The 14,706-nt window shown below is 52.3% G+C and overlaps 2 protein-coding genes and 1 long non-coding RNA gene across 17 annotated transcripts in view; 2 read left to right on the plus strand and 1 right to left on the minus strand.

Moving 5' to 3' along the window:
• Nucleotides 1-741, minus strand: part of ANTXR2 (ANTXR cell adhesion molecule 2) — a 111,180-nt gene extending 110,439 nt beyond the window's left edge. Inside the window, exon 1 of the mRNA XM_084516554.1 lies at nt 413-741. Coding sequence (XP_084372680.1) covers nt 413-552 — 140 coding nt within the window. The 5' untranslated portion in view covers nt 553-741. The remainder of the gene's footprint in view (nt 1-412) is intronic.
• LOC311435492 (uncharacterized protein) overlaps nt 1-1,718 on the plus strand; it is a 44,741-nt gene extending 43,023 nt beyond the window's left edge. For all 15 annotated transcript variants that reach the window (XR_014692147.1, XR_014692148.1, XR_014692149.1 and 12 more), the window contains one exon: nt 1,244-1,718. The gene's annotated coding sequence lies outside the window, so the exon portion shown is untranslated. The remainder of the gene's footprint in view (nt 1-1,243) is intronic.
• A 5,783-nt stretch (nt 1,719-7,501) lies between these two features.
• Nucleotides 7,502-9,622, plus strand: LOC311436680. Its single transcript, XR_014693025.1, has 3 exons — nt 7,502-7,758; nt 8,755-8,825; nt 9,052-9,622. It is a non-coding gene; the product is annotated as an uncharacterized lncRNA (long non-coding RNA).
• The last annotated feature ends 5,084 nt before the right edge of the window (nt 9,623-14,706 follow it).

Raw genomic sequence — 14,706 nt, forward strand, 5'->3', positions numbered from 1 at the left:
AGCGGTTTTGGGGCCGTTTCCCGTCGGGGCAGCGAGCAGCAGCCGAGCCCGGCCGCCGCAAACTTCCCCGCCACAAACCCCACCGCCGGCAGCTGCGGCGGGGGAGGGGCGGCAGCTGCCCGAAAAACGGCCGCCGCCGGCACTTTTTTTTTACTCGGAAAACGCCTTTTTACCTCACAAAAACAAAAATAATAATAAAATAATAAATAATAATAATAAAACAAACACGACGGTGGCGCGCGGCGACCGTTAGCCCGGCGCGGCGGCGGCGGCTGAGCGCGGCGTGGGGACCGTTAGCCCGCTGAGGCGAGCCCCGCGCGCTGACCGTTAGCCCCCTGTGGGTGACCGTTAGCCCGCTGAGGCGACCGCTAGCCCCGCTCGCCGCCCCCTCAGCCCCCCGCGCAGCCCTTACTTGTCCAGCACGAAGTACAGGTCGAAGGCGCCGTGGCACGACGGCTGCTCCGGGGCCGGGGAGGCGGCGGCAGGCGGGAGCAGCAGCAGCAGCAGCGACAGCAGCAGCGGCGGCGGCGGCGGCAGCGAGAGCCCCGCCATGGGGCCTCGGGGCGGCGGCGAGGGGACGCGGGGGCCCGGCGCGGCCGTGCTGCCGCTCAGCGGGCGCGGGCGCTGCTCGAGTGGCCGCCCCTCGCCCGCCGCCGCCGCTGCTCGCCCGGCCCGGCCCGGCCCGGCCCTTCCCCGCCCGTCAGCGGCGGGGGCCGGGGCCGGGCGGGCTCGGCCCGCCTCCCTCACCGCCCCCCCGCTCCCCGGGCCCGTTGGCCGCCCGCAGCCCCGAGCAGGGCGACCCGGCTCCGCCGCAGGCGCCTCCCCGCCCGGCTCGGCCGGGCCGTGCCCTCCCCTCAGGCGCTGCCCTGCCGGCTCTCTGAGGCAAGTTTGAGAGCCGAGCGAGGCGCTTGCCACACGCCACGGGGCTCGCATTCCCCTCGGGCGGTGCAAACTCAGAAGCGAGGCGCAGCCGGGGCTCCCCGGGCCCCCCGGCAGCCCCCTGAAGGCCGGGACGCCGAGCTCAGCCCGTGCGAGCCTGCCGCCCTCCGAGGAGGCTGAGCCGCCGGCCTCCTCGCGTTGTGTCTTTTTAAACTATTGTTCTTATTTTTAGATCACTGCTTCCCTTTGTAAGCACTTTGCCAGCTCAAAGACCGCTCAAGTTCTTTTTCTCCCCCCCAAAATCCACCAAAAGCTGTTCCAAGTCGTGTTACATCCATGCGCGTTAACCATTTTCTCCTTTCAGGAACCGGCTCCGACAGACCCAAACTGTTGCTCTGGGACTGCGCACGTGGTAACCACCAAACTGCACCGCTTCACAATAGACTCTGCCGTGCTAAATATAGAGCAGGCATTTGGTCTGAAGCATAAGCTGGATCCTTCGCAGCGAACATGAGGCACTGTGGAAAGCGTCACTTCATGCTGCAAGAATATTATCTTTTCAGAGTTTGCCATCTGGGGCCTCAGGTTTTCGCAGGAAGTTCAAATATGCTTTATAATCTTAAAATATTATCTGAAGGCTAAAAAGATGCGTGAGTTTTCGCTGATGAAAAATTCTAGCCACGAGCTGCATAGACCAAAATTATCTCCCCAGTTAAAAATAAATGTCTAGCCTCTAGTTCTTTGTTTCCTGCATGGAGTTTTCGCCACAAGCACTATGTGACGAGTGATTGACAGGATTTCAAATAAAGTTGGTTTTTCTTTTGTTCACCATTTTGTTTTAACAGCATCTGATCCAAGCGGCTTTAATTTCCAGTGGGCTGCATTCACAGCTACGATGCAGGGAAGCTGAAGGTGTGGGGCTCTCCAGCGCCAGAGACTTCAGGAGAACTCACGAGACTTCAGGCTTAGGGCTAGGCAGGGCATTCTTCCTCACCATGCATTAAGCTATGTTTTTCTAGCCAAGTAATACATCCCAGAGCTCTCAAATTTACCAAAAAATGTGTCTTCTACCACGATATCAGCCATGGGAGCAATGAATCAGTAAGGCTGTCCAACTGTGGCAAGATAAAACATGGGTCAGAGGTGCCCAATGCCTTACAAGAAAATACAAGTTTCCTTCAGAATTGGACAGTCTCCTGAAACAAATGGCTTGCGGTGGAACTGGCCACAGGGTGAGCAGTTTACCAAGACAAAAATCCCCCAGAAATTACCTTTTTCTGCCCCATCCTCTGCCAAATGAATTATTCAGGAATCAATATGGGTTTGTGACTGGCAGTAAGCTGTCACGTCATTGTGGCTTTTATTAAATTAATGTTTTATGGGGTTGCAGGAGGCCTGGTACGCAGGGAACACAGATGGGACCGGGGGGAATTAGCCTCTTCAGACGTGTAAGAGGGGTGCTGTCGCCGAGTGCTCCTGGCCTGTGTTTCAGGGCTGCTGGGAGCACACCCGAGCGTGACTGTGACCTCGAGCTGTGTCCCTATTAGAGAAGCACATCGTACTGCAAGCTTCTGTGACAGAACCTCTGCTTTACTGCGGGTATCGCTGGCACACAGCTTGGGAGAATCCAGCTGGCTTGCTGGGTGAGAAAAACTTGCGGTGTGGTGGACTGGTATTTGTTATCCTCATGGAGCCTCCATCTCTGAGTCGACATCTTTCTTGTTCATGCGTGACAAAACACAAGAAGAATCCCGTGTCAGTCACGGCAGCGATAAGCTGGCAAAGTTGATATCTCTAACATCCATCTTCTCCTTGTCACTTCTAACAAACAGGTTTCCCACGCTGAATTGATTGTTGGAACGACAGGACGCCGCACAGAATTCTAAAGTCTTTTCTTGCTAAATTGGATCGCAACACAGTTCCACTACTGTGAGATCAAACAAGTATTTTCTGTTTCCCTGCTGCAGACGTAGGAACAACCTTGGTCTTTAAATGAGTATGATTCCCTACAGAAAGAGTGATGTGAGGAGTGCAGAGACTGGTAGGGGACACAAGCCAGCAGAGGGCCCGAACTAACCAAAAAGGTGTTTCATGCCAAACAGCGTTACACTCAGCAATAAAAAGGGAAAAGAGAGGAGTTAGGGACGCTGACCGTCCTTTGCTTGGGAACTGGCTGGGCATCCCTCTACCCTTGGGAGGTGGTGAGTGGTTGCATTTGCATCACTTGTCTTTGTTTTCTTTTTCTCTTCTTCTACATTTCCCTCACAAATTTAATCTGAGCCCATGTTTTCTCACGTTTGCCCTTCCTCTCTTGTTCCTCCATCCCCTTAGGGGGGGAAGGAAACGAGCAGTGATTTGGTGTGGCTGCCTACTGGGGCTAATCCACAAGAGGAAGTCAGAATGGCAGGATTTAACAGAGCCTGAGAAAAAAGTGTGTGAACTACAGAAATTACATGCACCTAGAATCCAGTCCCACCCTGTACTGCACTGGAGCAGCTTTGTGACCAGAACCTTCATCTGCGTGAGCACAACCACTTTATTGATGTTTTTTAAGTGAGACAGTGACCTAACAAGGATTGTGTGCCTCTCACAGGCCTCGCAGGTGAATCAGGCACGTGGCCTGCTCCAAAAGGGACCTGAAGCCTCTTCCCTCTGCAAGAGGAACTGGGAAAGCTGCAGTCAGCGGTGGCTTGATGGAGATCTTCCTCATGGGCACGGTGCTCTGCCCTGACACGGCCGTGTCAGAATGCCATCTCCGTGCCAATCGGAACACAAACCTGAGCCCTGGTGTGAGGTAAGCTGGAAATTTCACCAAAGTCTGTGGACCAACACTAATTGATATCAACCGAAGATCTGGCTCATGAAGTTCTCATGTTTCTGAGCTAGCAAGGCTAAAGGGTGAGTAAGCTGCATTTTATAGTTCCCGTGAATGTTCAAAACACAGAAGATTAAGGGCTGAGCCGCCTGTGCTTTGCCAAAGACTCAGCAAAAGCAAAGGCTGCAAATCCGCTACTTTTAAGAAAGGCCGAGCAGCACTGGCCTCTCCCTCTCTCTGCGGATGCCTCGAATCCAGCACGGCGTGGTGAGGGTCACCAAAACAAGGCTGAGCTTCAGCTTCCAGATCTGCATGAGCCCGCCCTGAGCCACAGGAGTGTGTGTCACATTATCCAGCTGTTGGAAATTTTATTTCAGCTGCATGTGACCAGCTGCTCACACAGAGAACGACCCTGCCAGTCAGAGGTGGGTGACAGCCAGGGTTTGCTCTTTCCCAGTTTCCAAGTGTGTGAATTCCTCTTTTGGTCTGTGGTTTGTGCTGAAGTTGCAGATAAATCAAGCCTGTTTTGCTGGAAGGGTTAGATGAGACAGAGATAGGCAGGGAAGCACAGGGTAGTAGCCTGTGGATATTTACATGTCCTTGGCTTTATTTGGATTTATGTGGCCTCCTCACCCAATTCTCAGAACTCATCAGACCACTGTGTCTCTCCTGCCTCTTACCCTTCCTCCTCCACCACAACAGGAACCCTTAGGGGCTGAGCAAAATCCAGTCGGGTGCTTTACCCCGTCGCATTTCTCACTATGCAAATACTCGGGCAGGGAGCGCAGAGCAGAAAAATGTGGCTGCCCAGACAACTGTTTATATACAGAGCCGCCAGAAAGAACAGGCTCATGGAGACAGGGCTTCAGCTGGAGCCTCCTGCTGCTGCCTCCGGTGCCAGGGGAGATCTGTGCTGATACCCAGGGAGCTGGACAGGAGTTCAGTCCTGTGACAAGGTGGAGGAGAAGGTGGTGTAGCAGCAGGGAGAGGTCCCTGATGCTCTTGGCAGCACCAGGAGACCTCTGTACTGACACCAGGCGAGCCACCTGTTTGCTCTGTGCGCTGCTTCGTCCACTTTCATTTTCCTCAGCACTCGCAGACAGGTTCCCCGTGTGTTCTCCCTTACTGCCCACCCACCCACACCTTCTCTTTGCCCCACGCTGCTTGGGAAGATCTCAGGTGAGCCGTGTTTGTGCCAAACCGAGCTTGGCATGTTTCAGAAGCATTTCCCATGGTGGAAAATAATTCACCATGGGGAGGTGAGCCCAACGGGAGGGGAGAGGGCCATCGGGCTCTGCCAAAGTCAAGCAGAGGGTTGGTGACCCCACACACTGCCTTCCCTATAGACGACAAAGGGTGGGCAGGACTTTGCTGCTCATTAAGTTCAATTCTGGAGCAGGGAACCTCGGCACAACCTCTGTGAGACAGAGCTGCTTTCTGCAGGATGCTCAATGGCTGCCAAAATTCGGTCTGGGAAAGATTAAACTTGTGTGTGTGTGGCTGCAGTTCTGATTAATCAAATATACTTTCCAATGGAGGTCCGGATTTGTCACACTGCCACGGTCGGGGGCTCTCCCAGGTACTTCGAGCTGCCATGGGCCGACAACACCACATCTCACTCTTTGCAAAGGGAAAGAGAAGCCACTGCGAGTCCGGCACTCCTACAATCCGTGGTAGTCACAGAGGAGCTGCCTGCTGGAGGATTAGCCAAACAAATCCTTTTTCCCCTGTACAGATGTAGCCCAATGGTCTGTGTGCGTTCTGCACGCTAGTGTATAAATGAATAAATAAAAAGGCCAGCATTAAGTAACACAGGAACTCATGTTAGTGCGGTGTTGCATGTATCATCCAGATGGAAAATATCTGTCTAGACAAATCTGGGAATTATGCAAGCTCAGAATTCCTGAATAATCATTCCTTTCTGACATAATGAAACCATTTGTGATACCTACCAAAAGTACACTGAAAAACACAGGAAAAACAACAACTTTAAACTCTGAAAACTAGGAAATCTGAACGTTACCAATCCAGTGGATAAGAGATGCTATACATGTGAGAACAGAGCTCTGCAACTAGTATCTGCACATGGGGCCTCTAGCTGCCCAGGTGAGCCAGGGATGATAATCGGTGCTCGTTCCTGGTCTCAGCAAAGGCAGAGAAGCTCTCCTGGTTTTCAGCATAATGCTCTGCTGGCTGTCACTGCACTGGGACACACGGCACCTTCTCCAGTGCTCTTTGTTCCCACTACACTCAGGCAAGCAGAGGGACTGAGAAGAAAGACAGAAAGGTGTGTTGTCCTGGTGCAAACCATCACAGAGTCAAAATAAGTCAGCCCTGGCCTGGTACAGCAAAAAAAAAAAAACACGTGATGGAAAACACCAAACTCAGTGCCGGAAGCAGCCGCTGGCTTGGAGCAGCACCAAAGGATCACTTCGGATGGGATTTCAGCACAACTCTAGGGTTGCAGTGACCCTGTTTGGTCTTCTCGGGAAACAACGGCACAGCCGGAGGAGACGGGGAATGAAGCAGGCAGCAGTTCTCCCTGAGGGGAGCTGGGCGTATCCCATCAAAGGATGGGATCCTACAGATCCCCAGGTAGGTACCCAAAGGGAGAGAAAAGAAAAGAAAAAGTGAAGTGTCTTGGTTCTGCAGCCACCCAATTTGCTATGGTTTCGTCACTTGATGCTAAGGGGAAGGAGCAAGCCCCTTCTGCGGAACATCCAGACAAGAATGTAACTTTTGTTCTGTTCGGGGTTATCCTGATTAAAAAGTGACTGGTGTTTATCTAGCCTGACCTCTTCGGGGCTGGAGAGGAGAAAGAGAACATGACACTGTCAAGTCAATGTTCCCTTCTAGGGCCTAGGGAGAGAAAGGGAACATAACAACTGGAAGGATAAATGATGGAAGAACTGCTTATACTGCTGTTTTAGGGAGGGGGCTGTGCAAATATTTGTGCAAAGACAGCTTTGCAGGGCTCGCAAGCTGCAGCAGAGCTCCCCCTGACACCGCGCGCGAGCCACCGTCGGACCAACAGCCTGAAAAAGCAGATGTGCCAATTTCCTGTGCTTGATGATGATGGCTCCTAATTACGCCAGAGCTGTGGCAATGTCCTCTCTTATGTATGACTCCTAATTTTGTTTCGTGAAGTCATCTGTGCAACGCTCTTCCGGCATGCAATCACTGTCGAGCCGCAGTCACGGAGAGCCCTGAGCTGAGCGCCAGCGGCAGGCACCACCAAGCAGCCCGCGTGCAGAAAGCCTTCTCCCGCCACCCACATTTGGGAAATTCAGCCCTGTGCGAGCACTGTGTGTTCCCAGAGTCCTGTGAGTCTCCTCAAAAACATGGCCCAGTGCAGGTGAGCTGGTGCCGGACCTGTAGCAGGAGCACGCTGCACTTGCAAGCGATGCCCTGCAGGTCGGTGGTGTAACACGGCATGCCCAAACTCCTTGTGTAAGCAGGGGCTTTGAAAGGGTTGGAAGGGACTTTCTGATTTTATTTTTTTTCTCATGTGCAGTTTTAAGAAAGCATCTTGCATTTTTTTGGCATTACTTTTTCTTTTTCTTTTTCTTTTTCTTTTTCTTTTTTTTTTTCTCATGATTTCTCCCCTTCCTGCCCCCTGCAGCCCCTTGTAGGATTTACTCGTCCTTTCATCCAGAGCCTGTTGTCCTCTCATGGAGGTCCCTTCTATCGCTTGCTGCTGGGGACACCTGCAGCCCGTAACAGCTGCTGGCTGTTCCCTGGTTGCAGGCCTGTCATTATAAGGGCCCAAATGTGAGCACCTGGGTGTCATCATGGGGGTGTGCTGCAGGTAGGGGGAGAGAGCCATGCTCCTGCAGCTCAGCTGGTGGTGGCAGTGGCTGTCCCTGTGGCAGGGAGAGAAGCTGCTGCTGGAGGGACTTGCGCTGCCCCAAAGAATACCTCGTGTGGAATGAATGTGACCCTGTGGTGGTCAAGACAGAGGAGAGAAAGCTGCAGGAGGAGGAGGTTGGGCTGTGTAGCACCAGGAGGAGCAAACAGGGAGATAGTGGACCTTTTGTGGAGGTTTTATGGAGCACTGCTTGTAGGTAAGAGCTGGCATCCCATGGAACAGGAGAGGAGGGGTGGTGGCTCCAGCCTGGGCTCCTTCCCTTGAAGAGCCATGGCACGAAGCTGTGGAGGTGGCTGGTTGCTGTGGGGACAGGACAGTGGCTGTGCCCTCTGCATCCGTGGATGCATTTGAGGTTTGAGTGGTCCAAGTCCAGAGTTTGGGTCTGAATTGGGTGTTTACCGGGTTTGGAGCAGGAGGCTTGACTAGCAGTGGTGTAAGGCCTTCCCCTACCTGAATGATTAGAGGAGTTTGGGGCATTTAAAAGCATAGCCAAAGCATGTAATCGTGAACCTGCACATGGTGCTGCCTGGACTGTTTTCAGGTTAATGAAGTTCTTTCAGTGAAACCAGGAGTCCGTTAGCTCGTGTGAAGCTGTAGTCAAGCCTTGTAAAGGATGTGCCTGAGGAAAACCGAAGGTTACGAAAGAGGCTGGGGTTTCTACTGTGGTCAGTCTTTCCTTTGCATCCACCGTCAGCAGCTGGCTGGGAAGGAAGCGGGCTTGTGAGAACCTTTTTCAGCTGGGTCAGGGGCTTTTGCCGTGGGAGCGATGCTGGCTGCTCCTGTGGCAGCTCCCTGGCTGTCAGGAGGAGAAGTGAGTGCTGGTGATACCCCGCTGGTCTTCAGATGGGAGGGAGGTGGTTGGGACTTGTACGAAGTGGACTTGATTGAATGGGAGCAGCTTTCCCTCTTTACTACAAGACTCACATAGCAAAGAACGTTTTTCATGAATCACCCTGAGACTGGGCGGCGCTTCGGTGCGTGCTGAGGCTGTGCAAACAAGATGGGCTCTAACTCGCTCGTAACTCATTTCCTGGGGTGGTGCTGAGTCACAGGGCACTCACCTGGGCTGTGCACCCAGGTGTAAGCAGAGATGCCTCGCAGCACTGGCATGCCGTGGTGTGTGTGCCCTGCCCTTGCTGCTTGGGAGCATTGCCTTTTTTTTTCCTCATTGTTTTTCTGTTTGCTTATTTAGGCTTTCCTGCTCCTGACCTGGTGAGAACCCTTGGAGATGGCTGCAACCCCAGCAATGTGTCATGGTGGTGGGTAGGTGCTGGGTGTGCACAGACCTGAAGAAATGGGGGTCTCACATTTGGGGTGGGAGCAGGAGGGTGTTAGAGTTGAGCAGGGTTCACATGGGATGGGTGGTCTGTTCTGCTGTCTCAGTTGTCCCCTTTTTACGCTGACCACAGTGATTTTTACCTGTGTCAGGAAGACCCTGCAGCTTTTGTACACCTGTTTTCATTATCAATATTGTTTTTTTTTTTCTTAGTATGACACAACTTCATAAGGCTGAAGCTAATTGAACAGACCATCAGCTCCACAGGGTTTGCCTAGGAGAGGCGCATCATGCATCCCCATGGGCTGAAGAGTGGAGGGTGGCTTCATCTTGCTGAGGATGTGTCCTAGATGCTCAGCACCCATGATGAGTTGATCTTCCTGGGCAATGGAGAAGACTGAGGTGTGTTGTACCTGACCAAAAGTGGGTGTCAGCTTTGGGATGGGTTGAAATCTTTCTGCAGACAGCAGAGCCTGGCTCATGCTTGGACTGGAGCAAAGCAGGTGCATGCGTTTAGTGGGATGCCTGCTGCCAGCACAGTAATGTTCGGCAGCCCAGCCATGCCATGAGCAGCATGGTGATGGAGAACTCCCACCTCTACCTTGCACAGCACACTTCATCCCAATGGATTCTGCGTCACATGGCAGATGTGATGCAGAAGGCAGGCTAGGAGGGCAGCACAGCTACTCAGAGTGATGTGGTAACTGCTCAGCAGCAGACACCAGCTGTACGTGTCCTTATCTGCAGGAAATAAAGAATATCCCTATGAAGTCATGGCTATAAACCCAACCTTCCTGACGCTTCCTTTCAGGAACTGCAGGGATCTTGATGAACGGAGGGGAAAGACCAAGCTGAGTCCTCCATGAGGAGTCATCACCTTAGTCCCTACCCTGTGAAAAATTGCATACATCACATCCTGTCAAAAAAAAGTCCAATCGCTTCTTAAATTCAGACAGGCTTGGTGCAGTGACTACTTCACTGGGGAGCCTGTTCCAGTGTGCGACCACCCTCTCGGTGAAGAACCTCTTCCTGATGTCCAGCCTAAAGGTGAAAAGGTGAAGGTGGCAGCTGTGGGAGATGGGCCCTGAATATCTGTGGCTCACTTGGTTGTCTGCCCAGATTCACTTATCTGAAAGGGGTCAGTAGCTAAGGCAATGTCTGCAGCTACTCGTGCATTTTCTCTGGGGCATTTTTCCATGTTTGTTTTATCCACCTGCAGTGCAATTCTTGAGAATTTCCTGCGTGTAAAGCAGGCAGGCTGAAATCTCCTTATGCATCTCTTCAAGTCCCCAGGTTTCCTTGAATAAGACATGCTAAGAAACAGTTTCTCACCTTTTGTGTTGTGGGAATTGAGAGCACTCAGCATCTTGTAGGAAGTGTTTCACATCTTGCAGAAGGAAACAGTTACTGAATGTAGTTCATCAATGCAGAATGCTGTGATGTGATTTAGAAGCTCATTAGAGATCATAATCATAGTGGCAGATGTTGGTCGAGAGTAAGAACCAGCACAATGGAAAATAAGGAGCTGCTTGCCACAAGGTTGATGAAGTTTTGAGGACACTTCCAGAAATGCCTGAGTTCACATATGATGTAGTTCACATATGATGTGGAAGTTGTTCTCCAGGTTTCTAGGTGCATAAATCCCCTGAAAAACAGGATGTAAGTGCTCAAACATCTGAAGTCCTTTTCAAGATATGACTCCTTGCTTGTAAGGAGTAAAACTTCAATGAATGCATGTCTAATAAAGCCAGCATTAAACTTGGATACGATGCTGTACTAAAGGAGTTTTAACCACATATTCAGTGTGGGTTGCATGCAGTGGGGATGGGGCTTTGTGGGGTGCTGGGATAGCCCTGCTTTTGTGGTGGCTGAGCCTGAGCTCCTTCCTTTCACACTTAACTGGGGTGTGGGTTGGGGCAGCTCCTCCACCTTCCCCCATAGGCAGCAGGTCACAGCTGTGTTTTGGGGGAGCATCCCGAGGTGTGCCATCCACTTGGAGGGAGGAGAGAACAAAATGGCAGTGAAGAGCCACGAGAACCTCTCCAAGGTAGTGTAAAGAAGGCAGTTGCACCACAGGGCTGTGCGTGGTAGTTGTGACAAAGGAAACTGCGTAAAGCCATCATTTTTCCTTCGGGAACCCATCCCTCTCACTAGCTGAGCCATGTGAGTGTCTCAGTCCCTGAAGTGATGTGGTTTTGTGCAGGCTGACATCCGGTGTCACCACATCCTTGCACATCAGGAAGTGTGCCATCCTCCTCCTCGGTGTTTTTTTTGGGGAGTGTCTCTGCGTGCTGGGGGCCTGGATGGCTTCCTGGGGAAGCCCAAGTGATGCTGGCACCAGGAGTGACTCGGCTTTAAAGCCTAACTGTATGATTTTGGTAAGGGGAGTGTCTTAACAAAGCCTTTCTCATTGGGATGTGGAGTCACCTGATGAAAGCATGGCCAGATAACAAAAATCTCCTCGCAGAAAATGAGCTCTCGGTTGCTGCGGCACTGTTCTTGCGAGGCTTTCCATCTGCCACACAAACAATATCTGACTGAGCCCAGCAACGCTCCGTGCCAGCAGCATCGCTCCTGACAGCTTCCAGCTGTCGAGCAGGCGCGGGCACCCAGGTGCCACGGTGAGCCAAGGAGCGTGCGATAACAGCCCCGTGGGAGGAAGGAAGGGAGGCACCTGGTGTGAGCCCTGAGCATCCCCAGAGGGGAGCTTTGTAGAAAAGGGTACTGAAGAAGCAAGGAGGATGGGTCCACGTGGCCCCATACAGACACTGATTCACTGGGGTGAGTTCCTCCTAGTGATGTGCCAGGCTCTGCTGTGAAATGAGGCTAAAAGCATGCAGGGGATGGTCCATGTGGAGCAGGCTGGGGCTCAGCTCAGTGGCTTGCTGCAGCCCCTTGTGGCCCTGACGCACCTTTTTGGGAGGTGGGAGCGCCTGGGAGCCACTGTGGGCCCCTGAGCACAGCCAGAGCCTTGAGCTGCTACTGTGGCACAGATGATCTCCATAAACTGTGATGACATTAATCTAATGTATGCGTTCTCCTACAAATGTGAATACCAACAAATACAAATTCTATGCAAATAAGGCGCTCGCGCAGTATGTGCAAATGGCTGAACATCTGAGGACTCAAATATTACGGCAGAAGTTTCTCACAGGGATGCTGGATCCAAAACGTGCCGCTGCGGAGCCCGTCTGCGCTCCCACGGGAGCTTCCAGGTGAGGCGGAGGGGGACGGCACCACCAGGAGCCAGGATGTGGGTGCCCGAGCATCCCATGACTGATCCCAGCAGGGGATGAATGTGATCCTGAAGTGAGGCTGGGGCAATGCTGCCACTGGTGAGTGTCGTGGGAAGGTGAGGGCCTGAGCACAACCCCCCTGTTAGGGCTGTTTTTGGAGACCCAGCACTGTGTGGATGTGTCCCACCTCTGAGCCAACATAGTGGGGATGGGGGTGGATGAGAGGAAGCAAGTCTAAGGGGGTTATTCCATGGATGGAGATGTTGGTCCCTTAAAAACAGGCCAGCTCTTGTGGTGCTGGCATGGAGATAGCAGAGGAGAGCTCTGAACCACCCTTGAGATGTCTGCGGTCCGTCAGACCGGGCTGCTCACCTGGCACATGTGGTAGGTGCCTGTTTTTATTTGTGTGGCCCGCTCAATAAAACAGGCAGAGCAAACCTGTACCCCTGGATAAGAGTTAAAGTTGGCAGCTCCCAGTGCACTGTGAAATCTTGTTGGATTCCTAGGAGCTTTTTGCTACTTAGCACTGGACTTTTCTCCTTTCCTAATCCAGGTATTGCTCAAGTTGTCACAAGAAGTTTTGGTTTACAGCCCGTGTACCCCCTGCTGGCTGGCACAGACCAGAGGACAAACAGGTCCCTGCTTCTGCTTCGGGCTGCGTGGAGAAGGCAAGCCCCAAATTCCATTTTGGGGATGGGGAGAGCAGGTCCTTGGGGCAGGGGCTTTTCTGTGGCTGGGAGGGGAACGATGGGGCAGCACTGCCAGGGATGCTTCAACCCAAATCCTTCCTTCCCTGGCAGCTATTGTTTCCCAGAGCCCGTTCCCAAGCCCTTCCCTTGCCTCTGTTTCACGGGCTGTAAGGAGGGGACGCTGCACTAACACGCTTCTTTGTTCCCATGTAGATTCTTGCATGGATATATGATGCCCCCCACCCCAAAAGCGCATCTTATAAAATAGGAAAAAATCCCTTTTCGAAGTGCTCATTTAACGGATGGAAAGGATAGAGGAATTGTACAGAGCAGAGAAATCTTTAAAAGCGAGGACTGAAGCAAATATAGCTTAGTAGTATACTAGTTACAGAATGAACAGCATATTGTATGTGCTGTGTTAGAGGTATGTTATGAATAACAAAAGCACTGGAGCATTTACATATTTGTTTTCAGAAATCCTGGCAGTTGGATTTCACCATTCTGCGCCTCTTTGCCAGAATCACTAAACAGTGGTACATATGGCTTCTGAAGTACCATATGCCGTAGAAAACGCGAGCTGATGCCTATACTGATGCGACACACTATAGTCTTTATTTAGATTTTTTTGCAGTTTTGAACAAAGAATATTAGATCATGCAAAACATTGTGCAAGCAGCATGTAGTAGTACATACAGTAAAACATAATACATTGCGACCGAAGAAAAGCAAACTTTAAAAAAAAAAAAAAAAAAAAAAGGAAAGAAATGATAGTATTGGGAATTAGGATGTGCACGTGCCAAGAAATGTATCAGGCAGCGCGACACGGCTTTGTACGGCTGCAGCAGGAGATTTGCTCGTGCTTAAAGCAAAGAGTTCAGAGACAGAGCCCTGCAGATGAAGTGGTTTTGGATGGAGGGGCAGCTCGAAGAGATGCTCTCTGTTCCAAAAAGTACCGAGGCTGTTGCTTCATTTTGTGCTTGAAGCCCTCAGGGAGCGGAAGCCGCACATGCAGGAGCAGCGGGAGCGCTCTCCTCTCCCACCTCACTGCCCGAAAATAGCAACGGGGAGCACGGCTTTGATGGGTGATGAGAGGAACACCTTGGAAATGAAGGGGAACATGGCTGCAAGCACAACGGGCCAACAAATACAGCCTTGCACTGAGATAAATGGGGTTTTGTTGTGAGAAGGGGCTGTAAAAGATGCTTTTTCCCTCCCAATCCTGCAGCTCCAGGGCCTGGGCGTTGTGTTAGGAGGCACGGGTGAGGCACGGTGAGCACCTCAGGCCTGCGAGGGAGGAGATGTGAGGGCACAAAAAATTGTGGCTGAAAAGCTCCTACTTCCCTGCTGGTTTAATACAGTGGAAAGGGGGAGAAAAGGGACTGAGAGAAGAGAAATGCGTCTGGGGCGATGGGTGCTCTCATTGAGCTCAGACAGGAAGGTGCTGCATGGTCCCACTGGGAAGGGAGCACTGTCCCCAGTTCAAACATCATTAAGTGGCTGCAATTTTATGGAATTAATGAGGGGGGGAAGAGGGAGGAGGGAGTCCACTTGCTGCCAGCTCTGCCACCACGGTGGCAGAAGCAGTGCCCGCCAGGTCGAGCACAGGGAAAAGGAGGCGAGGAAGAGTCTGGGGAGAAAGGCGAGCCCCAGCAGGGCTGCCTAGGGAATGGGGGCTGCAGCTGCCTCCCAGCTGTGGGCTTTACCTCCCGATAAAAACCCTAAAAGCATGAAAAATAATACCAACAATAATAATAATGAGCATCCTTGTGGGCACCTCTCAGCCCTCCCGCCTGCCCCCGGCCGGGTTCCCAGCCCACGCGTGGTGCTGCCAAGGATTTTCCTCCTCACCCCATCCCACGGGGGGCCGTGTCCCCCCCCTCGGGCTCAGCCTGCAGCCGTTTGCTGCCCGGGACGGCGGCGGGGCCGCCGGCAGCATCCTCGCC

Source organism: Aythya ferina, assembly GCF_964211825.1.
Source record: "Aythya ferina genome assembly, chromosome: 4".
NCBI classification, from domain to species: domain Eukaryota; kingdom Metazoa; phylum Chordata; class Aves; order Anseriformes; family Anatidae; genus Aythya; species Aythya ferina.